This window comes from Acipenser ruthenus, chromosome 24, assembly GCF_902713425.1.
Source record: "Acipenser ruthenus chromosome 24, fAciRut3.2 maternal haplotype, whole genome shotgun sequence".
NCBI classification, from domain to species: domain Eukaryota; kingdom Metazoa; phylum Chordata; class Actinopteri; order Acipenseriformes; family Acipenseridae; genus Acipenser; species Acipenser ruthenus.
Genome location: NC_081212.1, coordinates 1164771 through 1192284, shown reverse-complemented (window position 1 = coordinate 1192284; position 27514 = coordinate 1164771). Strand labels below are relative to the sequence as shown.

At 42.4% G+C, this 27514-nt stretch overlaps 1 protein-coding gene across 10 annotated transcripts in view; it reads left to right on the top strand.

The window, feature by feature from the left end:
• The window catches only part of LOC117964284 (RNA-binding protein Musashi homolog 2), a 159462-nt gene that overhangs the window by 27460 nt on the left and 104488 nt on the right, over nucleotides 1–27514 (top strand). For all 10 annotated transcript variants that reach the window (XM_058997878.1, XM_058997876.1, XM_058997872.1 and 7 more), the window contains exon 6: nucleotides 9168–9264. In XM_058997878.1, the coding sequence (XP_058853861.1) occupies nucleotides 9168–9264 (97 nt within the window). The remainder of the gene's footprint in view (nucleotides 1–9167; nucleotides 9265–27514) is intronic.

The window sequence follows — 27514 nt, the reverse complement described above, 5'->3', positions numbered from 1 at the left end:
TATTTGATTTTTAAAATCATGCCTATGAAATGCCTCCTTCTGAAGTACTCCTAGAGCTTGCTTGCATGCTTTCTTTCTTTCTCTCCTCTTGTATTTGCCCGGTTGAGGTCTTGGTAGCCACAAGTACTGTGCAATCTCAAAGGCGAGTGAACAGAAGAACCTCTATCTGATAGATCCTGTTTGGCAGAGCAGCGGCTTTTATTCACTTCTATAGAAGACTGGGGTGGGGGGGTGTTTCAGTGTTCTCTTACATTGTATTGAATGTTCTAGAACAGTATATCGCCGTGCCGATTGCAGCACTCTCACAGTGTTGTTACAGGTCCTGGCAGGAAGCTGTCCTAGAGAGAGATGGGAACAGGCTAAAGAGAGAGAGGGAGAGATATCATTTGATTTGAATGAGGGAGAGACACATTGAAATAGCGTAACCCAACCTTGGACTTGTTGCCCTTTTGTTTTCCGTTGTTTTTATGTATGCTTGTGTTTTTTTGGTTTTTTTTGCTTCATCTTTCTTTTTGATTACATTTGATCTTGTAATGGGTGTAATTTGATCATCTTAAAATGAACAGAGGGTAATTATTGGGCTGCGGCTTGGCGGTTGAAGCGTAATTAAGTGCCATGGTCTAGCTGCAAATGAGCGCGCGGCTTAAGTCATAAAACAAAAATGACGGAATTTAATCAGTTTTCAGATTTATCATGAGACGCGGACAGGGAGCATGAATCTCTGTACAGTGTAGGAAGCGCTATGTGACAGAACAATGCAGGACTTTAAAAAAAAATTTAAACATGACACGCACTTCCATAGGCTCAGCATACATTATGCAACAGAATTCAGCCCACAGCACAGCAGTTTCACCTATTCACAGATTTGCTGTATCAGCTTAATTAGCCACAACGCATAGGTAAGAAGCTCGGGTCTTGTCATCAGTACATGCAGAGCTGTCTGTGGGCTCGTCTCTTAACTATCATGTTTTGGTAAGAGAGTCCGTCTCATTGAAACTGACGGATGTGCCGCTGTGTCATAGCTCCTGGACGCTAACCGCGCCTTCCCCCGCTATGCAGTCTTGAAAACGACAGATGCAGCTTTTCGCTGGCCATCTCTCCCTTTGCCTTTTGCGCGATTTTTTTAAAAGCAAAAGCAGCAGCAGCAGCAGCCTGCAGTTAGTACAGACTCTGTCTGTGTAAGAGCTATTGTCATAATTGCAAATTAATCCCCGAGGTGGGCACTCCTCCCTAGCCACCCAGGATGAAAATGAGGCCAGTGTTTTTAAAAGTCACCTTCTCCTCCTCCTAATAACGAATATGTGGAAATGCAATCATTTCGCAGTAAGCGACTAACACACAATTCGGTTGCACAGATCTCAACACTGACTGTTTTTTAAGCCCTCCACTGCACTATTAAGCTGTTAGTTGTTGTTCCATGGCCTTGGTGGGGGTTTACAAATGATCTTAGAACTGACAAAATAACGATCAGTTGAACAGACACCATTGTGAGGTGTTAATAAGTGACAAAGAAGCGTTGTTTTTTTTTGGTTTAAGTTGTCCGCAGTACGTATCTCATGTCTGGTGGAGAGCAGCCCACTAGTGCATCTATCCGTCTATTTATACTGCTTTAGTCAATTCTAATCATCAGTATGGATCAGGCCACAAAGACAAGGCTCTTGTTCAGTGAGCAGAAGAATCAGGCGTATAGATTACTGACCTGTTTAACATTGATCAGTGGAGAGGCTGCTTTAGCTGCAAACCCAGTATATTGTATGGAGCTTGTATATCTGACGTCATCCTTCTGATCATCTAATCAATAGCAACTGAAAACTGGGAGTTCGTTAAAGAAATCCTAATCACAATCAATTAAAAGGTGTGTGTGTTGTGATAAATGGGTTGTGAAAATTATTATTTAATGGACCCTGCAAAATCCATATTCATTTTAATAGAACAGAGCGGTTATTCATGTGGTATTGCACTGAACTGCTTTTGAATATTGGTTGTATTTTCAGATGTGACGTGTGTCGTCATAAGATGGGTACGAGAAGAGTATTCGTTAGGAGATGAACAGAAACGCTCAGGTGTTTGGGGTGATTTGTCCCGTGCAGTGCTTTAGGAATTCACATGGATTGGTGCCCTATTTTAAACAGTTACCAGCGGGATGAATGAAGTGAATCAAATGCCCTGTTTAAAGAGAAAAAGATCCAATCATTTTATAAATGTATAGTGCTGGCAGCGTAATAGCATTGGTAATATGTTAAGTGCTCGTTACTCCCCAGCTAAAGTTTCCCAGTTTTGCCTGGAGCAAGTGTTTAATTAGCATACATTAATTTTTCAGTGGTGTTTTGAGGGGCGCATCTTCATGTTCTCTTTTGTTTTATAGATTTGAAACGCATGTTTCTGGTTCCCATCCCTCTTTTCTGGTGCTAGTGGGCTCCCCTCGGCATGCTCTCCAGGTGTGCTGCTTTACTGTGTGATGAAGCCGTGCTAGTGGGCTCCCCTCGGCATGCTCTCCAGGTGTGCTGCTTTGCTGTGTGATGAAGCCATGCTATTGCAGTTGCATTGTATTGTAGTTTGCAGCCACTACATTTATTACTGCTGTTCTTGATTTGGATAAGTAATCCCTGTGCTTTAGAAGTCACAGCATTCAGCCTCTCCAGTTCTTCTAAGTCTGTTCAGTCAACCCCTAGTATTGGTCTGTGCAATCGGAGCCTGTGAAAGACCTAACCTGGCAGTCTCTTCCAGTATTGTTACATTTCCAAGCCAGCCTGAAAGAACAGCTGTCTGCTAGATATTGTGCCAGGGTGGTACCAGCGATTGCTCAACGGAAGTGCACATCACAAAAGAAAGAAAAAGCTTAAACAAGGTTTTCATTTTCAAGATACCCGCCCCCGGAAGGTATGGAAGATAATTGGGGGATCTGTTACCAATCCTTCTGCCTGTGTCTGTCTCCTCGCCTCTCCAGGGAAGGAAACCAGGGAGTGTTTTTACATTGGGTTGTCGCCATGGTTGGTCTGAATAACAGGCTTTTAAATAATAATAATATAAAAAATAAAAAGAGCATTCGCTTAACATGGTTTAATACAAAAAAAAAAAAAAAAAAAAAAATGCAGATAGACATCTTTAACTTGCTAGGGCTGACTGGTTTGCAAGCTGCATCATTGTGAGAGCGAGAATCTCATTTTCCTTTTGACTGCTGTTTGACAAAGGATCTATGCACTGTACCTTTGTGACTGCTGTTGTTAGCTGGCCTTGTGCAAACGCAGAGTGTAATCTTGTGCTCAAGTGCTCTGGCCTGCCAGCTGTTATTTGCAATGAGTCTTTTCTTGGCTCTTCATCTTCTCATTCTAATTGTTCTCAATTAAAGCCTCTGTTTAACTCCTCTTGTGTGAATTGGGCCACTAGGATTCTTTCCACCCTCCTCCTTCCATGATGTAAGCATGTTACATTAGATACACACTGTTATATTCTAATGTCACGTTGTTTGAGACCTCATAAAAATTCAAAGCAAGCAGAGCGGCACTTATGGTGTATTCCACAGCTTAACCTTTAAATACGGAAAAGTAGCTGTGGATTTTCTGCGTGACGTTGCCCCCTCGCGGTCCCCTCCCACCGTGTGACATTGAACGACCGTGACATCATTTCTCCCAAACATTTGTCTCTTGGCAAAATGCTGAGACAGGCACAATATCGCGGCAGCTTTTGGGAGGCCGAGGTCGCGGTTTGATGGGTCGCTCAACGTGACATAATCCGAAGGGGTCAAGATGCGGGGCTGAGCATGAATAAAACTCCATTGCTCTGTAGCCAGTCCTTGCACAAGAACCGTGGTGACATTCTGTCCGGTCTGTCTGCGAGCATTAAAGTGCATGGCAGTTCTCTCGCTTGTTCGGTTTGGGAATTTGCAACAGCAGCATCTGGTCTGGTCCTTCTAGGAGATTCTTTTAGTTGCTTATCCGAGGTGCCTTGGTTCTATACCTGTACCTGGGGTTGAGACCGTACCTTAAACAGGGTTTTGGCGTGTGATGCTGATCTGGGATCCTAATACCTTCTGCACACAGGAAGTGAGTGTCATAGTGTCTTGGCCGAATACATTTTCAAAATGAGAAACTAGTGAGAATATGAATTGAGAGGGTATTTTTTTTTTTTTTCAAGCGGTGGCGATGGCCCGTTTTGAGGTCTGCCCCCCAGCAGAGCTGATTTGTGTGAGGAGTAATTCCCTGAATACTCTGTTTTTGAAGTTGGGTATCAATGCAACCAATCAGCTAGTCGGCTAATCAGCTAATCATCTAATCAACTCTCACCGTCAGTCAGTGTTATGGCTGTCAATCACGGTTAGGTGTAGACGCAGCTCTGTGTGTGTTTTGTTGACTAGCCTTGGAAACACATTCAAATGACTGCATTAATTTTCTGCTTTGCAAATACGTACAAATTGGAACACTGCAGCTAAATTTAGCTGCTGTGAAAGGAGTGCGGCATGCTCTGTTTCCTGTCAATCACGTTGGTGACACACATGCATTGCAGTAATAGAAGTGAAATGTGGTTTGCTTGCAGCAGCTGCTGTTACAATCGGAAGATGTGTAAACAGAATGGAATTGCTTGTTTAAAGAACCACAGCCTGATCTCCTTTAATCAGCTGTGGCTTTTTGATTTAATATTTCAAGCTACATTATCTTGCTTTAATTATCGAGCGTTCAAAATCATTAAGTACGTAAAATAAATAAATAAATAAAAACTGCCTGTCACAGGAGAGTGTATGTTTTTTATGTAAATGGTGCACAGTCTGTCTACTGTATGAAGTCTTGAGCTGAAGGAACACAAAGCCCCTTTATGGCTTGGAACGTTGTTTCAGGAGACTGCACGGCACACCAGGGGAAAACTAGGTCTCCTTGAACCCGGGTTTCAAGCCACTGTTCCTGAAAAAGTGGCTTCGTGTTTCCTCGGCTTTATAATGAAACCCCAATATGAAATAATCGCAGAATATAGACGTGTCCATGTGAAATGATCTTGAATTTATTAGTGGACTCAAACATTGCGAATAACAGAGTGTGATTATATTAATGAAAATATCTGCATCTATTTAAATAACTTATTAAAAGAGACTGAAGAGAATATTTCCATGGTGTTACTCCACCAGACGCATTGCTATGCAGCTCTACAGTAAGCAGAGCCTCTTAAAAATCTGATTGAAGTTTAGCTGTGTAACAAAACCGTACAATTACCATATCTGAGTCTCAAGTTCGCAGAGTAGAACGCTCTTCTAATGATGCGATTTTTTTTTTTTTTTTTTTTTTTTTTTGCAATGTGAATTCAGTAAAATAAATGACTAGCCGATGCAGAGATGGAAACCACAGCTGGTAAGATTTTCTCAAGGACGGAATGGCTGGATTTGCATTGCAAAACAAGGGTCAAAGCCTGGGCTGTTAATCAAGATTGAAAATGATTTAGCAAACACCCAGAATCATCTTCTTCCTTTGGATGGTGGTAGAATAGCAATACACTGAAGGCTGGAACAGCTGCATGTATGTTTGTATTTAAATTCATATCCTTCAGCAGACCTGAAACCTGACCCAGGCCGCAGTGCTGGATTCAGGTACTGTGTGTATTAATCAAGACCACTGTGATGACTGCTTTAAGAAGTACAGTACAACATGTGATTCACCAAACTGTTCTGTTCTCACTGCGGTACATCTAGCCAGACCGCCTCATTTCACAGTAAGGTCAGTTCTGAGATGCGGGCGCAGGAGAGTTTTGTATAGAATGATTTTTAGCTGGAGTTTCCCTGAACAATGCGACCGTTTCAGTGTTCTGTCAGAAGGAATTTGCTGCTCTACAAAAAATTACATTTTCACGTGTTGCCACCCCTCTTTCTGAGAATTGGTTCTGCGTTTGCCTGTGGCATCTAGGAATTGTGTTTTGATTGCCTGGGAGGGACAGGATGGTACATTTTCTAGATGTCTGTGTGTGTTTATTTATTCCACTTTTAACTCATGGAATATGAAATACCTCCATCTGAAGTTTTTCTGGAGATTTCTTTCTTTTTTCTCTCTCTCTCTCTCTCCCGTTTCGATTTATCAGAACCTAGACCTAAGAACTCTGCCCATTTCAGAAATCACATAGCAGTATCTTTCACTGACAGCTGTCTAAGCAGGGGGGGAAAAGCTACACGACATGTCAGGAATTATCAAGCACACTCTGTGATGGATGACGAGGCAAAAACACCAGCAGCAGCAGCAGCAGACCCGTCCTATAAATAAACCACGCCTTTGCTTTCCTTCACTTTATTCTTTGTAATGGCCATTTACACAAACAATGAATGAATGCATGAATACAAAATGACTTTAATTTTAACAACCACAAATTAAGAGCTGCTGATTAATAGAGACTGCAGGAGTAGCAGTTTTTACTTTGCACGTTTGCGACGATCACTGCATTGGTTTCCTGGCTGAATTTATATTTTTGTAATTTTGTGACCCTGACAGATGGGGATGGGTTTTCAGTTTGTCTCATTAATTAATTAATTTATTAATTTATTTTTATTGACAAGTAGTTGAGATGTGTAATTGCTTGTCTGTGGAGAACTCTATCAAAATTCCTTAGGTTCTAGTGCTAATGGAATGTGCAAAGGTACATGTGAAAAAGGACTAGCAGGATAAAAATGTATGTTCTGTTTTATTTCTTTATTTTAATTGAGTGTGATGCATTTTGGTGGTACTAAGATGTGCAGTTAAGACTGGAGTTCTCCAGCCTATCGATCTGTAGGTTCGGGATAGCAGCTTCACAAACATGCCAGAATCCTAGACCAGACTCTTTCTCTTCGGAGATGGTGAAGCACTACAATCTTCATTAAAATCTACTGTATTTGAGACTGGATACCTGGGAAGCTGTCCAGGGTCCACTTCAACAGCGGCCACAGTTTGCTGCTCTTGTCACCATGCAGAAAAAGGGATAAAGCAATCCCACTATTTTCAGGAGAGCTAGAAATTCCATCAGCTGTAGGGCTGTACTGTCAGAAAGTATAAAGGCAGACAAAGAAACTCCCAGCAGACAAGTTTATCAGGAGAGGCTCTGGACTTCGGAATGCATCAGCACGGGAAGACAGTCCGATTATTTATGGAGGGGAAGCTGAAGAAACAGCTGTAGAAGAATGTTAGCGTGGCTGGGAGATGAAGACTGACGTTGCACCAGCTCGTATTTCTATTAGAGGTCGGCGGTGATGAATGGGAGCGATGCTGATGTATAGCTATCGTCCGCTGCCATCCACAAGCTCTGATTCCCTTGTGAGATTGCAGGAGCTCCAGCGTGGCATGTCAGCATCGCCGGGGTTTTCTATGCAAATCAATTCGAGCACACGTGCAAATACAGTAGGGGAGAAAGCCATGGCATATATCCACCTTTTAATTTACAACATAGCAGAGTTAAAGCAAATCGGAAGCATGTATTTTATTTTTGTAAAATCTCTCAAAAGTGTTTTTTGACTTGCTGGAGACAGGGATGAAGCAGTGCTTTTCTTTGTGCATTAGATATGTTTTAAATTAAATGGATAGACTGATATTTACTTGCTTCGTGGCTGACCTTGTTCAGAAGGGGCCTGAGGCTGGATTCTAAGGAGCTTATTGAGTGGCATGTGTGGAGAAGGATGAGCCCTCTTAACAGGATGAGTCTGTTAGCTTGAGTGGAGGGGGAGGAAGGATAGTTCAGCCAGGGGATGAGAGGAGATGAGATGAGGCTAGGGGGGGGGGGTTATTTGGTATTCATGGTAAATCTCTTGAGTGAAACTAAATTCTGTAATTTGACATGAACCCAAACAACAGCAGACACACAAACGATCAACCCCATGATGAGACTCCTGTTGCATAGCAGTTTCACACATTCCATTTAAGTATGAGCTTGATTGGCTACAAGCTCGGGTGCGTCCTGATTTTTAAACTTGTCGTAAAACCAGGAATGGATCAAACCGCTGGGCAATTTGAGTCTTTTTTCCACCCCTGTACATAAAGGTAGCAATACTTCAGGGGGAATTCCGTAACTGGAAAAGTGCAATCGTGGTTTTGTTAAAACCTCTGAAAGAAAAGCAACCTGCCCAGTGTCTTGAGAGTAGGTTGAGTCAGTCGTGTATATGGTGTGAACATTCACCAAGGAAACGCTAGTGTATCACTTGTGCTCATATGGACGGATCGTGATATTTCACACACACACACACACACACACACACACACACACACACACACACACACACACACATTGTGATACAGAGGGTGTGTCTCTTACAGGAGGTACTTCTATTCCACCAAATGGCTCTTGCGTGATTAATTCATGCGATTGATAATAAGTATGAATACTTTCTCCCCCTCCCCTGTTTCATATGTTTGTCCTCTTAACAAAACAGTCATCCGTAGGTGCATATTTGATCTATTTGCACTTCGTGTGAGCTCACCAGGCATGTTATTTACCTACACGACTGGAGACAGTTGTGTGGGCCGTGCATACAGACTTGTGACTGCGTTCTGGCAGCTCTGTCTGTGACTGCCTGTTCTTGATGTCGGCTGCATTTCTCTTTGCAGATTAATCGAGGCTTAATGCACTGCGTGTGGCAGACAAGTTAATTGTTGTCTGAAAAATTAACAAGAGTTTTCTTTCCGGGTGTGTCGGTGTTTTCATGGTAAACACGAAGCGGCTCATCCCAAATGTATTACCGGGCAGCTTTGGATCGGTAATGAAGTCTGTGTTTTGTGTGTGGGTTTGAAGATGTTATGCAGAGCAGAAGGGATTGCTTTGATGCTGTCTGTGAGCCTCACGTTGGCTCGCTGGTTTACTGCACAAGGCTGGGTATGGGTTGGGGCTGTAATGAGATCTTTCATAACCTCTGGTCAGTAGAAACCTCACTCGTCTCATGGTGTACTCAGGGACCTGACATCTTGATTGAGCAATGGGATGGATGCATTGAATAAGCAGCATCCTGTTTTCTATTCATCTACTGTATGGCCAATTCAAACTTAATCACCTTTTATCTGCATATAAATTCCTCTCCACTGTGTAAGGCGAATGACATCCTCTCTGTGTCTGTAGGTCCTGACGTGTTTGTGTTTTGGTTGTTTTTTTTTTGTTATGACTTGTAAAAGCCTGATTTATGAAGTTTAAACTGCACCTTTTTTTGTTGCTTATTTCTTTCTTTCTGTTCCCTCCAGATGGTCACAAGAACAAAGAAAATATTTGTTGGCGGATTATCTGCAAACACAGTAGTGGAAGATGTGAAGCAATACTTCGAGCAGTTTGGGAAGGTAGGTCTGAAATGATGTTGGGTAAGGGAATTTGAGATGGGATGGCTTCAGGGGGACCGGTGGAAGGGGTTACGTTTTGTATAATATTGTCTCCTCTTGACATCTGGCAAACTGTTTAGGGTTGCTTTAGAGTAGGTGTGAAATGTATTCTCTCTTACTGCTCTGATTAGCTGTTAATCTCTGTCGAGCGGAGGCTGAGTCATGCCATCTGGGGCTTGTTGTTTCGAATCCTGGTCGTGCCAAGTTGATGGCTTTTGCTGGGGGGGGGGGGGTGCCCCGCGGGGAGTGCATTGGTTTTTACTGCCTGTTTTGTGGTTGGTTTGTTTCACCAGACAAGGCAGGTGGAGGCCAGTCAGTTTGAACTTCTCCAGGGTTCCGTAGCTTAGAAACACCCGCAGTTCAGGAAGCCTGATTAATAAAGAGGCGGGCTAGATAGCATGAATGGAGGGTTCCTTTTGATCTTCAGTCTTCCTGGTCCGGTTGGTTGTGTATAGAGGTTAATAATTTCCAACTGGGCTTCTTGGTATCCGTTGCAAGCTTGGCTTGCTCCTAAAACAGAGTTGAATAATGAAACCATTCACCATGACCCTGAAGAAAAGCATGGAAATGATCATAACATGCCTTGAAGAAATGATTAAGGAATTAGTCCTGGCTCTGGGGGTGAAACTGTATTCGTGGGCCTTCAGTGACACAGCACAGGCTAATAGACGGTCATCATAGGAGGGCAGATGAACCTGCTCTCTGTTTAATCAGATGAGATGATGAAAGAGCATATCGGCTTCCTGTGCATTTTAAACAGGCTTTCTAAATCAGTCCTAAAGTGTGTCTGTGTTCTCTGAAAATGAAAGTATTAAAAATAGCACTGGGATTTTTTTCTGTTGTGTTTTTGCTTGTGTCTTGTCAGCTGCTTGAGTAAGAATGAATCATGATTTACAGTTTTATTTCCTTACCGGTACTTGGTTTGCATACAGCCCTGTTTTTTTTTTTTCTTCTTTTTGTGCTTTTTGTATTATAGCACCACCTGGGAGTTTCATTTGCAGACCTCAGTGTGAGATCTGTGCTCCTTTCAGCAGTTCAGTTACCCTACATGTGTGCTTCAGATATGACTGTGGAAGTGTCACATGGAGTTACTCAAGCAGTTTGTTTAATGCAATCTTAATATGTGCACGTGTGTGCATGCGTGCGTGTGTGCGTGTGTGCATGTGTGCAATATCGGTTCATTTGTCCCTAAGTAACTTTCAGCTAAATGCACTCCTGTATGGGCACTGCTGTCTGACTGGAGCAGGTGGAGAAGCAGGGTTTAAAGGTCACAGTATATTGTGACGTTCGTCCCACTGATGTGTGCAATCGAATGGGATTCAAGCTACCTGTTTGGAATCCCGCGTGTCGCTCAGTCTCGAGCTGAGGGGTTCAAGTGCATCGGGTCAGACTCCTGGATTCTTCCGAGCCCGATTTTCTGAGTTCGTCATGCACAGCGATTTTATTTTTTGTTGTTTGTTTGTTTTACGATTTCAAAATAATCGATTTTACAAAGGGATTGTTTCCTTGTGCCTGTAAACGTAGTAATTGTGGAATGAGGAAATCAAAGAGCACTAACTTGGGAACTGGGCTGAAGGCTGGAAAGCAGCGATGCTGGTGGTTTCACTTACTGCTCCTGGTTTGATGTGAACTTGGGGCTTGAAGTGAAATGGTTTGTGATTGCTCCACTGATGACTCACTAAGTCACCTTGCTGGTTTTTTTCACATCTCCGGGTTTTAGACTCCACAGGATCCAATCTTTTCCTGATTTCCAACTGAGCAAAAGGCTGATGGCAAGGAATCGAATATAATCCTCTATTTTGTCTTGTGTTTCTCTCTCTCTCTCTCTCTCTCTCTCTCTAGCTAAAGCCTTTGTCGTTTTTTTGGTTTGTGTTTTGTGTGGTTTTTTTTTTGTCGTCTTCTCGGTTTGTCACCATGCTGATTGTCTTAAACACTTTTCAACAAAAATGCTGACCAAAACATTACTGCAATAAAACATGTTTACGACGGGTTCAGAAATCACGTTTCTTCGAATTTAAAACCTTGAGAATGTGTGCTCTTGCGTGTAAATATCATACTTTAGTCTGTATTAGCTGAGCCAAGTACTAGCGATATATCAGTCAATAGCTATTGTAGCCTGTATCTGAATAGATTAAACCAAAGGGGTTAACTCTTTCACGGTTACGATAATAATAATTAAAATAATAATAATAAATTGAATTCGGTTTTATTTGCTTTTTAAACTCTTTGACACTGGCAGCAGTCGGATCCATTTCTGGTTTTACGATGAGTTTAATGAGACACACCTGAGCTTGTTATTACCTTGCACACTGTGGCTAATCAGGCTGGTAGTAAAACCTGGAATGGGTGAAATTGAAATGATTTCTGTCCCTGTGTAAGAAGAATGTACGAGACAGTGCTCTTAAAGTGAGAGGATGGTAACCCTGAGACCTGTACTGAGATGTAAAGAACATTCTAAATGATATATGCAGTGCAAACGAGAATGCCTGCTCTCTGGGGTCACCGGATTCACATGGATGTTTATTCAAGGTGCCTCTGTTCAGTCTGTTGTGGGTTTATCATCCACGAAAACAAAATGAAAACCTCTTTTTAATGGGTTTATCTTTCTTTGCTGGAGCCCTTGAAATATAAGTAGCCCCAATCCTTTGGTGAAAACAGCATTACAAAAAAAACCAAAAAACATTCTCATCCATCTGTAAACAGGGTGCACTGTGTAATTAGTTTGGAAGGTTTATGCTTAGTCATTGGTTTATTCTAATCGGCTTTGACGGTGCCTCACAACAAAGTGAGCTTATTTAGCTAAACTGACACAACTCTGCTCTCTTTTGTTCGCTGCCCTCCTTTCTATTCGACCCGAGCCTTTATTGCGACGCCCCTGCCAGAGTTTTGTTTCATTAGGCCTACGAGCCTTTTCCAACCCAGTGGGCCGCTACAATCAAGCCTTTATACCTCCCCTGCCCTGGTTCCCATGTCCCTCTGGTCGGGCGCCAGAAGCTTGTTGTTTCAGAAGGTGTTTAACCCCTTTCTGCCTCGAGGACCTGCTCTTTGGTCAAGTCAGACGAGGACAGCGATCCCCCTAAAAGCTGCAACTCCATGCGTTTAGAAAAATGTGAGGGAATCAGAAAGCAAACCCCCAGATAGTTTACTCCTTTACTGTGTCCTTCTGCGAGCCAAACAGACACGTTCATTGAACTTGCAGCAGTAAGGGGTTGTAAGTGATGCCTGTTCCAGCTCAAAAAGCAAATTAGAAATTTTGTTAAGGTATACGCTGATGACAACAGGAAACCCTAACAAGTTAAAGTCTTTTTTTTTTTTTTATTTCTACGGCTTCATTCAAATCAGGCACACATGAAGGCTATTTGAATGAGAGAGTGTGTTTTAAAGAGTGTGCTCGCAGATCTCCTCATGTGCTCTTACACCACATCATTCAAATGCGTTTCTGCTTTAATGTTGTGCAATGCCTTTTGGAGTGAGGATCTGTAAATTTAAAAGTGCCGGTTTCGTAGCGGCGACTCCGTTATTAGTTCATTTAGCATACCTGGTGGGCTGCCAACATTATCAGTCAAGCAAATTCATTTTATATAGCGCCTTTTCATGCCAAAGCATCCCTCAGCCTTTTTTACACCAGTAAATCAAATAAGGGGCAACCTGCCATAGCCCAACAACAGCTGCTGGGGGCGCTGTCCTTTTCGTTTAATCTTGTTGGTTAACAAGTACTGCGATGTAGTAATAAACTGAAGTCTTCCTATTTGATGTATTGATTTATTTAACCAGGCGATTTACCCATTGACACCGAAGCCTCTTTTACAAGGGGGTCCTGGAAAGCAGTAAAAAAACAAACAAAAAAAAAACACAATTTCAATGTTTTTAAAAAACAATTGGTGTACAAGCAGCACAGTAAAGGGTTCATATTTTTAGCGTGCTGTTTGTACATTGTAATTGTTTTTTATGCATTGCAATTGTATTTTTTTTATTGGTTTCCAGGACTCCCCTTGTAAATTAAACCTTTATGGAAATGCATGCTTGTGTTTAGCTCTGTACTACATAAATCACGTTTATTAGTACTGCATATGTTCCCGCAATTGCTTTATACTGCGTCCACAGAGTATTTTCTGAAATGCATCAAACATTTAAAAGGTAACCAGTATGGTAAAAAACCGACCCTTTTAATGTTGGAATTCCACCCCAGGGACCTGATGGGGATTTCTCCTTTGTTACACTGCCCTCTAGAATTCCTTCTGACTCACTTGAACCCGGTTACAATGGATTACATTGTTTTGCAATGTGAATGTTGTGAGATGAGCCGTCGACCTGCAGGTTAACCCGTTCCTTCACCCTTTCATTCTTCCTAGCCACGGGATTAGCCCTCTGTTTTTGAAGTTCACCTGGGCAAACTCTGTGTGCGTTTTCAACGGGATTCTGAAAAAACAAAACCCCCTCTTGAAATTGCAGCCCAGGCTGGTGCCGGCGAGTGAAAGGAGGCAGCCCCGAGCTCTGGATTAAAAACACAATTCATTTGGTGATGGTTATTTAGTTAGTGTCCAGCCAGGACTGCTGTTCAAATACTGTGTCTCGTATCTGAACCGTGCTGTGTTGTGAGATTAGGGCTGTTGCACAACAAAGCTTATAAACAAAGCTGTTTTTTTTTTTTTCTTAGTTTGATGGCATATATATATATATATATATATATATATATATATATATATATATAAAAGCCAGGATCAATGAGTTTTTCACCTATCACTCCAACCTGGGTGCAACCGTTTCAAATTCATTTTAGCAATTCTACTAATTATATAATTAGTAGAATTGCTAAAATGAATTTGAAACGGTTGCACCCAGGTTGGAGTGATAGGTGAGAAACCCATTGATCCTGGCTTTTCTAGTGGAAAGACAATGTAAGTTTAGAAGGAAGGACAGTAGGTCAGGTAAGGGAGTCAGCAGCACACTGTCTCTCTAGTGAAACAGACCTGCAGCTCGATCTCTTCTCTAGAGAGGCCTCTAGTGTCAGCACTGTGAGGCAGTTCGTTATGAATCGGTAAGCACCTGCCAGCTGAGCATCTAGTATCGGTCCTCCTCTTGTCCATTGTAACACAGCATTGCAAATCGCTTTGTATTTTTGTTTGTTTTACCTTCCAAGTAAAGCAATCTTCACTTGACAGTCCTAGATGGAATCAATGGTTCTGTGTTTAATGTGTAAATGAGTGATTCTCAGGACCTGTTTTGCATTCTGGGGTGTGCTTGTTGTCAAACCCATCGATATGGTCTGGAGGCTGTTCACTGCACACTGAACTGGAAAATATTCTCCCAGCGCTCGCTCACTGCTGATCAGAGGGAGTGTGCTTATTTAATCGTATAAAACAAAACCTCTACTCTGAACTGAGCAGGCACACCCGGCACAAACAGGCCTGTGTGTTTACCTATCAACATAATAAACTGAGCAACAGTGAATTAGAGTTCAGCACTTAAAATAAAACTCTCCACATGTAACTATGCTAATTGCATTATGTGCATATTGTGTGCATTATATGATTATTGCAGGAGTGCATTCTTTTCTCCAGGAAGAAAAAGGTAATTGAAGCGAATGCCTTGAATTCGTAGTAAATTCATCATAAATAATTGCAGTTTACCTTGTGCGTTTTTGGGTGACCAAAGCGGTCTTTAAATCCGCGCAGCAGGTACACAGATCTGTGCAGCAGCTAATTGCTTTCCCCTTGAAACTCTTTCAGCAGTCCGATTATTTTCAAACCGGGGGCCTGCACTCCAGTCTTAGTGATGACTTCACGGGTCATTATAGCCTGACCCCACGAGTCCTGTTGAAACTTACTGTGCTAGAATATGCTGGGAAACTCCGACGCAGAATTGCAGTCAAGCCTCAGGACTGTGTGTCTCTTAGAAACTGCATGAGGAAATTTGAGATATGAATGCATTTTTAAATGTGTTCCTAGAATATAAAGCACTGTGTCTGTCTGACTGACCCGAGTGAGTGAGTAAAAAGAAACGGGCCTTCATGTCATCCAAAACCACCATTTAGCATGACTGGGGTGCTCAGAGTACAAGTGGGGGATTGTAGTGCAGAATTCAGAATTGCACTGGTGGTAAAGAAGTGAATCTGGTTTACTTTTGAGTTCTCTATTTATTGTGCCAGACACTGAGCTAGTCTTCAAACCCTGGCCCTCCTGTGCTGTGTGCACATTGGGTAGATGATGTGTTCATGCTGGAACTGTTGACAGCTTGTATTTGTTATATGGAACACCCCCTTGTTCATATAAAATATTTTCTGAATGATATTTACATAAACCAATTAAAACTACAAAATAGTGAGTTCATTTTTTTTTTTTATTTGACTTTTTTTTTTCAGGAATAACTACTGGTGTGATATTTTCAGTGTTAGAAAATATCTGGGATACAGCACCTCAGTAATTCAGCCCAACGCAAAAGCTATTCTGTGTCCCTGTCAGTCTCTGTGCGTTTGGGAACCCATACAGAAAATTCATGATTAAAATCAGCGCAGGAACTTTGCAGGCATGAAGCAGACCAATTCAATTGGCTTGGGGAGCTGTTGAGAATTAAAAAAAAAAAAGAGCTACGTGTTTCAGAGCTGCGTATTTTCCATTCCATAAATGTACAGGACTAAAGGACTTGCCCTTGGGAGAGGTGCCTTCAGGTTGTAATAACTTTCACAGAGGGAGTGGTTGTGGTTTCTCAACAGGTGATTTCATTTAGAAAGCATCTCCCCGGGGGAATTCAAACAAAAAAAAAAACAAAACTAAAAGATAATATGCCTTTTGACTTTGGTTTTTTCAATTTTTTTTTATTATTATTTAATAAAATAAAAATTGCTGAGAGAGAGAGAGAATTTTTTTTTTTTTTAAATGATTTGAAAGGGCAGCCCGTGTGAATTCGAGGCAGTCGGGAGACAGTGATGGTTCTACTTAAGATGTCAGAACTGAGAAGAAAATATCATTTGACATTTTAAAATGACATTTAAGTCTGCCCTTTTTTAATTTTTTAAAGAAGATAAACTTTAGATATTGTTTTCTCTTTCTTTGGGGTAGAAAGTGGTGCTGAAGAAGAAGATTAGAATCGACTCACAGCACACCGTTTCTTATTGACCCATAGTCCCTGTCTCCAAATGCATGTATGGGCATCTGTTTGTATAATTCCACATTACTGTGTGACCTGGTGCTGCACAACGCTATACACAGCTGAACTAGGAAACCACTTACCCAACATTTGCTGAAACTATGCACAGGTATAATGGATTATATTCCATGAGCTGTGGAGGTGGGTCTTGCCAACCCACTTTTTGCACAGCACTGCCCCCGGTAATGCATTGTGTGTACCCTTGCCAGGTTGCACTGCCTACGTGCCTCATTGTTCTGCGGAGTCTGTGGACGATGCGCCCCAGTGTACAGCGCGCTGTCATGCCAGGCCGGTGTTCTGTGACACGGAGCTCGTCCAGAATGATTGGTTCCCCTTTTGGAATAATGCCTCCCACTCAAAACACTTTGAAAAGGGCTGGGCAAATTTAAGTTGCCTGTGCTGCAGGAAAGGCTAGTGTTTCCCTGAAAGGTGGGAGGGTGTTTTTATCTGTAGGTTTGATACGAAGCTTAATGAAGCCTCAAAGGGTTTGAACATCTCTTCAATCACTGTGCTTGCACTCCGGAGAAAGTGGAGATCTGCGGCTGCGGGTGTTTGAGGAGAATTTAGAAGGCAGTGCGTGGCTCTGTAGATTTCAGACTGGGGATGTAATGCGTTGTGCATGAAGAAACATTTCGTGAATGTGTAAATAAAAGATCTGATAACAGTTGTTGCAAACTCTGTTTTAGGATTGTAATTAAGAAAGTTGAGGGTGTTGAAGGTGTCCATGCAGTTTTGACCTTTGCCTTTGGCTAGGGCCTTCACAATCATGTAGATGTGTACTGCAAGTGTCTTCACGAGCTGCAGTGTTATCACAGTCCATTGGATGGAAAGGAGAGGGCTGGCAAACCATATAGGGTAGACATTTAAAAAAAACAAAAACAGTCCCCACTTGATATTTAGGTATCTATTGTGGTGTAGTTCCACAGCTATATGCTGTGTTTTAATAAATGGAGATTTTTGTATCTTGATTTTTAGAGATGAAAAATGTGTTGCACTTCATATCTGATGGATAGTTCATTTTTACACTTGATCTTTTTTCTGTAGTGGAAGGTATGGTGTACTTTAGTTAAAGCTATGCATAATTCATGCTGGAGAGGCTTCATTAGTGTTTTAAATTGATGGTTAATGCACCTGAAATCCGTTCGGGGACCCTGAAGCAGATTAGCAAAACAGTGTGCTGCTGCATGATCACGAAAACATCGCGGGATACGCTCGGGTTATCTTACTTTGCTCAGATCTGCATCACAGTTATTAAAAGAAATACTTGTATTTCTTTTTAGTTTTTTTTAAAAAGAGTACCGTACGGCATAAGAAATTTAAAATAATTAAAAAAGGCAGATGAGCAATTTAATTTTCACCAACAGCAGGTGCTTGTCCTCCATCTGCAGATCGTTACAAACATCTGGTGCAACTGCCTCCGCAAAGCCAGTAACAAGGAGAGAGGCTGCTCTCCGTCCGAGAGCCAGGATCGCCTCCTTAATGATACCAAGCTGCCGGCGTGGCCTCGCAGACTCACCGCTTTCACAGATGTTCGTCCTCTTTTGGCAAGTCCAGTCGTCGTTCAACATCGGTTAAAGCAAAACCCAACGGCAGACTGCTGTCTCTTCAGAGCGCCGCACGAAACAAAACCTCCTAATGGTTTGTCAGCTGTGCTGTAAGAAATTCCTCCCCCAACAATTAAAACCGCGGTTACTTAAAAAAAAAAAAAAAAAAAAAAAAAAAAAAGCTCAAAGCTCCAGGCTTTTAAACATTGCCAAAGCAGGGAAACACAGTGATTAGCTTGTCTTTAACACCAAACCTGTATTTTGCTTAATGCTGCTGTTATATAATAGGCAGCCATCGGATCAAGTAATCTGATGAAAGCTCAGGGGCTGGGTGGCTCAGTAGGTTAATGCACCAGCCTTTCATCTCGTGATGCTCGGGCGATCTCAGCATTGCATTCAGTGGTCCCAACACGAGATTCGCCACAGAGGCCCCCGATTTCAAACTCCCTTATAAAAGTTTACTGCATGGTGTTTTTGCAGTTTTTCCCCCATGCTTTTCCCACGGTTATACAATACATTTACCATTGTCTACCCTGGTTTGCCATGTGTGTTAATGTGCTTTATGTAACGGGCAGTGTTGTGTGGTACACTGCCGTTACAGATTCTGTCCCCTGTCGGTGAGATGAGATAAGGTTAAAAGCTCTTAAACAACAAATGCAGAGGAGCTTGGCTCTTTTGCACAGTGGTTAAAATGCTCGCTTGCAGTGGGTTGCGAGGTCGCCGGTTCGCGCCCAGCCCTTGCCCTGTTACATTTACCATACCTTGCTATTTTTTTACAATGCTTGCCTATGCGTTTATCATGCTTTCACTGTGCTTTATTACACTTTGCTGTGTTTTTACGATGAGAAACGTTTATAGGAGTGGCTCCCTCGCCCTTGGAGAGAGGGCGCTTTTTGGGCAGGCTCGAGGCGGAGAACTCTTACTGTACTTCCCAGCTCCTGCTTTAAAAGATCGCACCTCAGCCTACAGGGCTGGAAATCCTCCACTTTTCAAGAGCACCAAGCAATCACTCATTAACTCTGCAATGTCAAGTCCTGTAAGCTATCATTTGTGAATGCACACATCCTGTTTAATCATTTCTATAAAGACAACATGGGAGCGAGTGCGTTCTATGGACACAGAAGTCCACTACCTGCCTCAGAGGGAGAAATGCCGAACTGCTGTAACCCTGCGGTTTTGTAAAACCGAATTGGAACCCTCTTTCGCACCTGATTTCTCGTGTGCTTTTCTAATTCGCTCACTTTGAAACCTGCATGTGGTGTGGAGGTTCCAGTCGGGGGTAATAATTCCTGATGAGGAGTAAGCCGGAAGCAATAATTAATATGTTTTTTCAGAGGCAGCAGCTTTTAAATTGTTTTATATGCCTCCTGCAGGGGCAATCATTGCAGAGTTCCAGCTGGCTGGGGCCCGCGGTGCTTTCCTCCCTGGAAACGGTGGCTGATTATCTGGTCTGCAGGTGTTGGAGGTGCCAAGACTTCCCACTGTGTGTTTACGGATAGATGCCCTACCAGGGAACCTGCTAAGCACCTATACCTGCTGGGCCCTTGTGTAGCGTTCTGCAGGTCTAGCCTTGTGGAGAATCTTGTCTATTCCCCCACCACCACCACTGCGCTCTGATTGGTAGCTTAATAATTAGGTGGTATGATTTTTTTCTGGTTAGGGGTCTGATTTGATTCCAGCATCTTATCAGACACATGGATGCAGGTCAAGGCAATGTGTTTTCTTGTCTCTTGCATTCGGGATTTCAGTGTGACAACCATTTTAATGGCAGAACATACAGAGGGCATCGGTTCAGTATCTGTGACTAAGAGCGTGCGTTTCTTGCTCTGCTCTGCAAACTGTTAAGCACACTTAACTAACTTTTCAGCTTTCAGATCCCGTATCACTTTGCCAGTCAGGGAGGTAATCATGCTGACAGGCTGTTTGTAGGGACTTGTTCATGTCTGGCTACTGGAACTAGCAATGGTGAGATAGCCGTTAAGTGAATATCGACAACCTTCCCTTATGCGTCAGTGTGTATCCTCTTTCTTCCCTTACTGGAGCTTGGAGATTATCTCCATCCTATAACTCTGTGATTATTGACCAGGGATGAAGCAGGTCTTTATACTGTAGTTTGTACTAGTCGAGCATTGGAAAAGTACTGGCTGCATCATTTTTAAAGCGTCTGTATTATATATTTTTAAATGGCAAACCTTAATTTGCTTCAGTCAAACACTTAAACCGGAGCCCTGGAAACATTCTGACATTTAAATGAGCCACGCAATGCAATGTCTATTTCTGTGTGCTGTATGCGATGCACTTCATTTGCTGATGAATTGAAGCTACCCAAAGAGGTGCCACAGACGCAGGGCTCTGATGAAGCAGTCTGCTGTTTTGTTGTTGTCACAACGTTTGAGCACTGTGGAGTAAACGTTAAAAATAGAGCAGATGTCATCGGTCCTTTTAAATAACCCTGGGAACGAATTCGCTTTTGATCTCCCCACGCTTATGGTTACAACATTTAAAAAAATAAATAAATAAACCCTGCCGAAAACTGGTTTGCAGAAACCCTTCATGTTTTTATTATTATATTTTCTCTCCTTCGCTGCCTCGCTCTAGATGCACACAGACTCCACAGTGACGTTCACAATAGTCACTTGTCCCTGGAGCTGTCTTTGCTGTTTCTGAGGTTCACTTGTTATGTTACTGTGTTTTTATTACACCCGATTTCCATTTGACAAAACCCCCATCACGGCTCTATATGTTAGTGTCTGGTAAAGAGAAGTGAAATCTAAATCCTGCCTGCCATCTGTTCCTCCTCGTATTTGTGACAAGTTTCCTCGGAAGTATTTTTAATTTGGTGTCAGCACTTGGAAACTATTCCATATGAATTATTCCAAATTCTAATGAAAACCCTTGAGAATCGACAGTATTTCAGGAGATATGAGTGAAATGTCAAAGCTAATCTTTTGTGAGTTCTGGCAGTCGCAATCCGAAGGGACTTTTTAAACCTTTTATACCCTAAAGGATCTTTGGAAAACAAGTAGTCGTAGATGCACTTTTAAAGCAGCTCTATGAATATCAGCAACGTTGACCTGCAGTATGGGTTGTGCTGATACCTTGTAATTTAAGTGTTTTTAAACAAGCGGGTAAACTAACCTTTTTTAGGGTTCATGGTAGACATCCAGTAGATTCTGCTCATGTCTTGAACCCTGGATATAGCCAGAATTTGCTTATTACAGGAGAGTAGGAGAGAGTAAATGCTTTATTCCCCAAATGAGAAGGACTAAACTCCATATTCCCCAGATGAGAAGTGGGTAAACTCATGTTGGCCTCATTTTCCCCTTGACCACACTTCTGTATTCATCCCTGCTTGCTGTTGTTGACTTGTAGACCTGCTGTCACAGAGAGACTGGGTAGATTAGTCATCCTCTGACTCAGCACTCTGAGCAGGTAATGGTTGACCCCACACCCTGGAGTGTGAGTTAATCTTTTATACCCAGCTGGTGAGCGGTATGCAATGCAAGTCTTGATTGGAATAATACAGAACCTTTTTAGGAAAGAAAAAAAGAAATTCAAAAAGCTGTCATTGGTGTCAGTCTCATGCATAAGCACATCCGTCCTGATTTGTGAAAGCGGAGCAGCTGGCTTCTGTCATCAGAAGGAACGGCTTCTCAACACTTTTTTTCTCTTATTTCTCTCTCCCTCTCTCATTCAAACCACAGAATTACTGCTGATGATCAGGGAAGATACAGTATGAACCTGTTGTGAGGAGTTGAAGAATTGAAAACTTTTTTTTTTTTTTTTTTTAAGTAAATTATGGCACAGTTAGGATTTAGAATATCGGTTGAGCCCTGCTGAGCCAGCGACACCAGATACCATTGCAGTGGGGGCTCCTTTAGGTACTCTGTTATTCAAACAGCCCCAGCTTGACCCTGCTGAGCTGCTAAGAATCTAAGGTTGGGTGTCTGTCTGTTAATTGGTTCACAGACATCATAACCCTTTCCTGCAAGCTGCTTTAGGGACCCGTCCGCACCCCATATCGAGGGCGGTTCTAACGTCACGAGCGTCGCCTTGGTAACGCTGGAAGATCTCGCTGATTTCCAGGGAAAGTAGAATAGATTGTTTGTGCTTTTACAGTGACAAAGGAGATTTGACATGCAGTGCATTACCTTGGGATTGATCAAACAAAATCCCTTCTTCCAACTGACCTTTCGGGAGGGCGAGTGGACTGTTGCATTACATCTGTTACATTATCCCTCGCTGAAAGCACTTGGTTCTCGTCTTTGGTTGCGGTTTTTTTTTTACCTTCAGTGACAGAGAACTGACCCTTGTGTGCCGGGGAAAATGAAAACGGTCCTGCCAAGAAACAGCACAACACAAGAAACGCAGAGAGACGCTCTCTTCATCTGATTGGCTTAATCCAATCAATTACTCGCTGTAGCGTCAGGGATTTTGAGAAAATGTGAATAACAAAGTTATGAAGCACCAGATTGTTTTGTCTGTTTTCTTTCTTTTGGGTTGGTTTAATGCATTATGAAAGTCCAGTTAAGATGCAGACAGGCATTCTTTGTGTAAACAAACTGCACGGACTAGCTGAAGTGTTTCTGAAGCCGTGTTGGTGTTCTGTAGTGTGGAGCAGAAGGGACTGCACTTATTGATGACGTCTGTGGCTGCCTGGTTGTGATTGTAGGACACTCAATGCGTACTGACCTGGTTAAAGGAATGGTAACGTCACAAGGGTCGAAAATGTAAACCTGTAGGGATTGAAACGTAGTGTTACGTCAAATTCACGGGAAATAAGTTTGGAAGGACTGTATTCGCCTCTGTGTGAGACTCCAAATCAGATCTTCCCATTTCCAAGCCCGTGGCTCCGACTACGCCACCCTGCTTCCAGTTTCTGTTGTAAATAGCAGCGGCTGTTTAGCCTTGTCCACCCCTGAGCATTTTGAAAGTGTAAATGATTTACTGGCCTTTTCTGTGTTCCGTACTTTAAATATAGTCCAGGTAATCCTGATATTTACACGTTGCAGGTTTCAAGATGCTGTTAAAGTCCCTCTCCGTTGTGAAGAGTTTCCAATGGTCTTGTTCAGCAGAGTGACTTGGGACGGTGAGAGGAGGGGAGGCAGAAACTCACCAAATAGAAATGCTACTTTCCAAAGGATAGAGAACAGAACAAAAAACAATACAATCTAAATAAACTGTCTGCAAAAGGGTATAAAATGATTCTGCTGTTGCATCTAGTGTCTTTAGATATTCCAAACAAGCAACTCTGTAGAGGTTAAACATGCTTTGATTGAACCCCTAACTGATGTTTAATGGCTTAGGATATAATACATTTTCCTGTGTTTTAATATGTTCTTGTTAGACTTACTTAGAGCTGATAAGTCAAGATTAATCTACCAGGGACTTGCACGGTAGCTATGATACCACTTGGCTACTGTACCTCATCGTTGTGCTGTGGAAGAATTATTTGCTGCTACAACATTGTAGTATTGGAACGATGGGTCATGCAATTAATTGCAGTACTATTTAAAGAAGAAACCGTGTCGCACTTAACAAACCCAGAGATCTGAGTGTAAACAGTGAGGCTGCTTCTAAATGAAAACTGATGCGTGTGTGTCTGCTTGTTTGCTCTTCAGGAAATGCTCTTTTGATTTTCCTGGTGCTCCAGCAGAGCTTTTCTGGCCCGCACGATCTCCAGATAATTATGCTTCTGGGATATTTGAATGAAAACAGATTAGAATAAAGAGAATCAATTATCCCAAGGAATGTAAGGTTACCCTCTGACACGTTGCTGTTTTATTCTGTTTCACTCGACAGCAGTAGTTGTAGGTAAGCTTGCAGAAATGTGACATTCCTACTGTGAAAGGGGAAACATGCCCTTATATATTGGGTTAGCACCCACAGATGGCCCTTTGGTGATCGTCCTATTGTATTTTTGCAGTGTTTTCGAGCTGGTAAAAGGAAGTTCCCATTCTGTAATGCGTTTTCAATTGTGCACACTGGCAGCTGGGCGTTAAATGTCAGCCACTCATGACTCCAGCCGTCCCTTGGCCTGGACTGCAAGTAAATTGAATTACTCCCATTTATTAAACGCATTCATGAGGATATGAATAAGGAGAAAAGCAGAGTAAGCGCTCCCCTGTGCTCGCTGCCATTCTCAAACCCCAGGCTCTCGAGGAGGGGGGCAGAGTAAACGCTCCCCTGTGCTCGCTGCCATTCTCAAACCCCAGGCTCTCGAGGAGGGGGGCAGAGTAAACACTCCCCTGTGCTCGCTGCCATTCTCAAACCCCAGGCTCTCGAGGAGGGGGCAGTCTTGCACAGTCCTGATTGACGGAACCTCATACACTGCAATCCTGGGGTTATTTCAGTGATGCACAGTGCAGGGCTCTTAGTAATAAAGGACACCACCAATGGATGTCGGGCCACGCTTTATTTTTTTTTTATTGTCATAAAATTGCTGAATTTGAGCATTGAAGATAAATAGATAGATACCAAGTTTTGAAACATTTCGATTCAGAGCAATCCAGTTAAAGAAAGAAGTAGAGCAAACTTTACACCCGGAGCAGAAGCTTGGTAAATCTGTCCCATTGTTTTATGACATCAAAAGAAAACTCACAAGGGCTGTGATTCAATCTCCTTTTATGTGTGTGGGGGGGCAGGGTAGATTCCCAGACTCTACTGTACCATATTCCCCTGGCGGGTGTTCATCTGGCTTATAGATGAAATAAGCGATGCCGCAAAAAGCTGGCTAGGCACGGAATTGATTTATCTTTTCTTACTGGGGGCTTTTTTGTGTGTTGAGCTCCCACCTGCTGCATGTAGCCATGGCAAAAACATGTACTACAGTAAAACACACGTCAATTAATCTTGGAGAATAATACAAGTAAAAACTAGAGAGGAGATTGTGAGTGAAAAGGAGCAGAAAGATTGGGATGGGGATTGTGGCTTGGCCGCCTGCCTGTAAAAACTGTTCGAACCTCCTTCTATATTATTAGAAATGCCAGTACTACTGGGAGCAGAATCGTCCACTCTTCAAGTGGCTCATTGAAATTCCTTGATGGTTTTTTTTGTACCCTAGAAATCCTTTATGTCCAGCTGCACTGTTTCCAGCACTGCACAGCTAAGCACGCTCTGAAAGGTCACAGCAGCACATTCTGTGTTGTGTGTTTTTATTTTTCTTGCCTTGTTAACCAATACTGCCCTTCTTGGGGTATTGTCTGTCTGAATCGAGACTTGCCCTCAGGCTGTGTTTAGGTCCCATTCTGTTTTGGTGTATTGTGCTGCAAGTGCATGAGAAAGCAATGCAGATTGTATATCATTTTTTATTGTTTGGTTCACTGCTATTATTAGTTAGTTTTGTCTTGCTTATTATAAGTTACAAGACTAAAATCATACAAAGTTTGACTTGGCCAGGTTTAGCTTTATAGGCAATATTTGTATTTCACGTCCCTGGGCAGTGTGACAGCGGGTCTGTCAGTCGGTCATTACCCTGGATTTTGAACACCACACAGCCACAGGATAGCACTGGCAGTGCCCTGGGGAGGGGACCATACTGTTTGCCATCTGGGCCGGCTGGAGGCAAGAGTGTCAGACTGGATCCTGGGGAGGTCTCTCCTGCATTGAAGCTCTGAAGATTCTGCTGCAAGAGGGTTCCGGGGGGGGGGGGGGGGTTCCGGAGGGTTCTGGGGGGGTTCCAGGGGACGGGCAACATTTTTTTGGCTTGCGTTTAGTTGTGGAATGTGACCAGTCAATAATTTAAAAATGGTTTCACTAATAAGAAGGAAGTCGACCATGATATGGAGACTGGTTTCTGCTGGTAATGACTATTTGGTTTAAAAAAAAAAAAAAGAACGTATTGATAAATATGACCGCTCAGAGGCCTTGCCCACCAAAAGCTAATGCAAAGGCAGCCTTCTTTCAGAGAAAGAGTCCAGTGTGCATGTTCACTTGTGTAATAATGTGCCTGTATTAATGCTTGCAGCTCTGCTGTCTGGAGGCAGTGGATGCACAGAGAATGCTTTTGTAAGGGATGAATGACAAGCACCCAGTTAATAGTAGTTTTAAGAAATCAAGTTAGACACTTGAGTTTGCTTTTGTTCGCCCCTGAGCAATACATCAATCTAACTTTTAGTTTAATTTCTTTTTGTTTAAATCATTACTATTCATCCATTGGCTTTGTGAACTAACTCAATAGCACTTCTCATTGACGAACATCCTTTTATAAAGCGTTTCAGCCAGAGCTGATCCATCATTATTTTATTCTGCTTTAGTTTACCGTGGAGGGAAGTCACGGAAGATCAGTCGATAGACTAATTGACGTTGAGGCAGAGGCACTTGTTTAGGGAGACTCCAGTCAATTAAGGTTTGTTTTGGAATAATTCTTCTCTGGAGGTGAATAGCATGGTTTGATCGGTTTGACTGTTTTGGCCACACAAGGAGTCAGGAAGCGGGCTGAAGGTGTGGTTTTATGAAACAAGGTGCAGGATTATAGTATCTGTGTGTCTGTGTCTGTGTCTGTGTGTGTGTCTGTTTGTCTGTGTAGATCAGGCAAGCGATGCGGTTTAATATTTTTGTCATTTTAAATTTTATAACGAGCTTTTTATAAATCAGTTCATACAAATGTCTTGCCTTTTTTTTTTTATTTACTTTGTGTTTCCAAGGATTTTATTTCATTGTTATTTAAAAGTAAAGTAGTGTGGTTTATTTACTGCTCTCCAGTCCCAAAGGCCTGTGCAAGGAGAAAAGATTTTTAAAAAGTAAACTAAAATAGGTTGTATTTTTTTTGCTAAAGGCATACAAAAAAAACCCACAAAGTCCAGTGTTGACTATGCCTTTGACTTTATAGTGACCAGCAGTGCTTTATAACAAAGCCATTGAATTCATATAGATCTCAAGTAACAATCAATTCACCCGGATTCGTATTTAACCCTTTACTTAATGAATGCATGGCGATCCGGTGTAAGATATATTGACCCCAAGGTTACGATAATATTGAGTCAAAATACACTTTTAATGGTGGCCCAGTGATCAAACACCACATTGATGTGATCAGATACAAATATATTCCTCTCTTGTCATTCCCATCGGAGTACTACCAGCCCCAACATGAATGCAGCAATCCTCTCAAGCCTGGGTTTTACCACATGCGTGGGCTGGTTTGACTTGGGCCCCAGTACTAACCGTTCTGGTATCCTTGCTTAAGCTTTTAAAATGATGCTTGGCTTCCGCCACAATGGAAGCACAATGCTGAGTGGAGTGTAGACTGTGTTCAAAACAATCTGGGGCTGCTGAGCTTCCCAACGCACCAACTTGTTTGTATTATTCGTCCGGACAGAGTGTGTAAAGCCGGGATCAAAGCTTGGGAGAAACTGACTCGAACCTTAAAATAGAGAATGCAGCTGGGACCACAATGAGGGGCACACTTGGGACTCTTCAGTTGCAAACAAAATAAGCTCTAATGTCTTAATAATGAGGATGATGGTGTTGATGATGACGATGAGGAGGATGATGATGAGGAGATGGTGGTGATGGTGATGATGA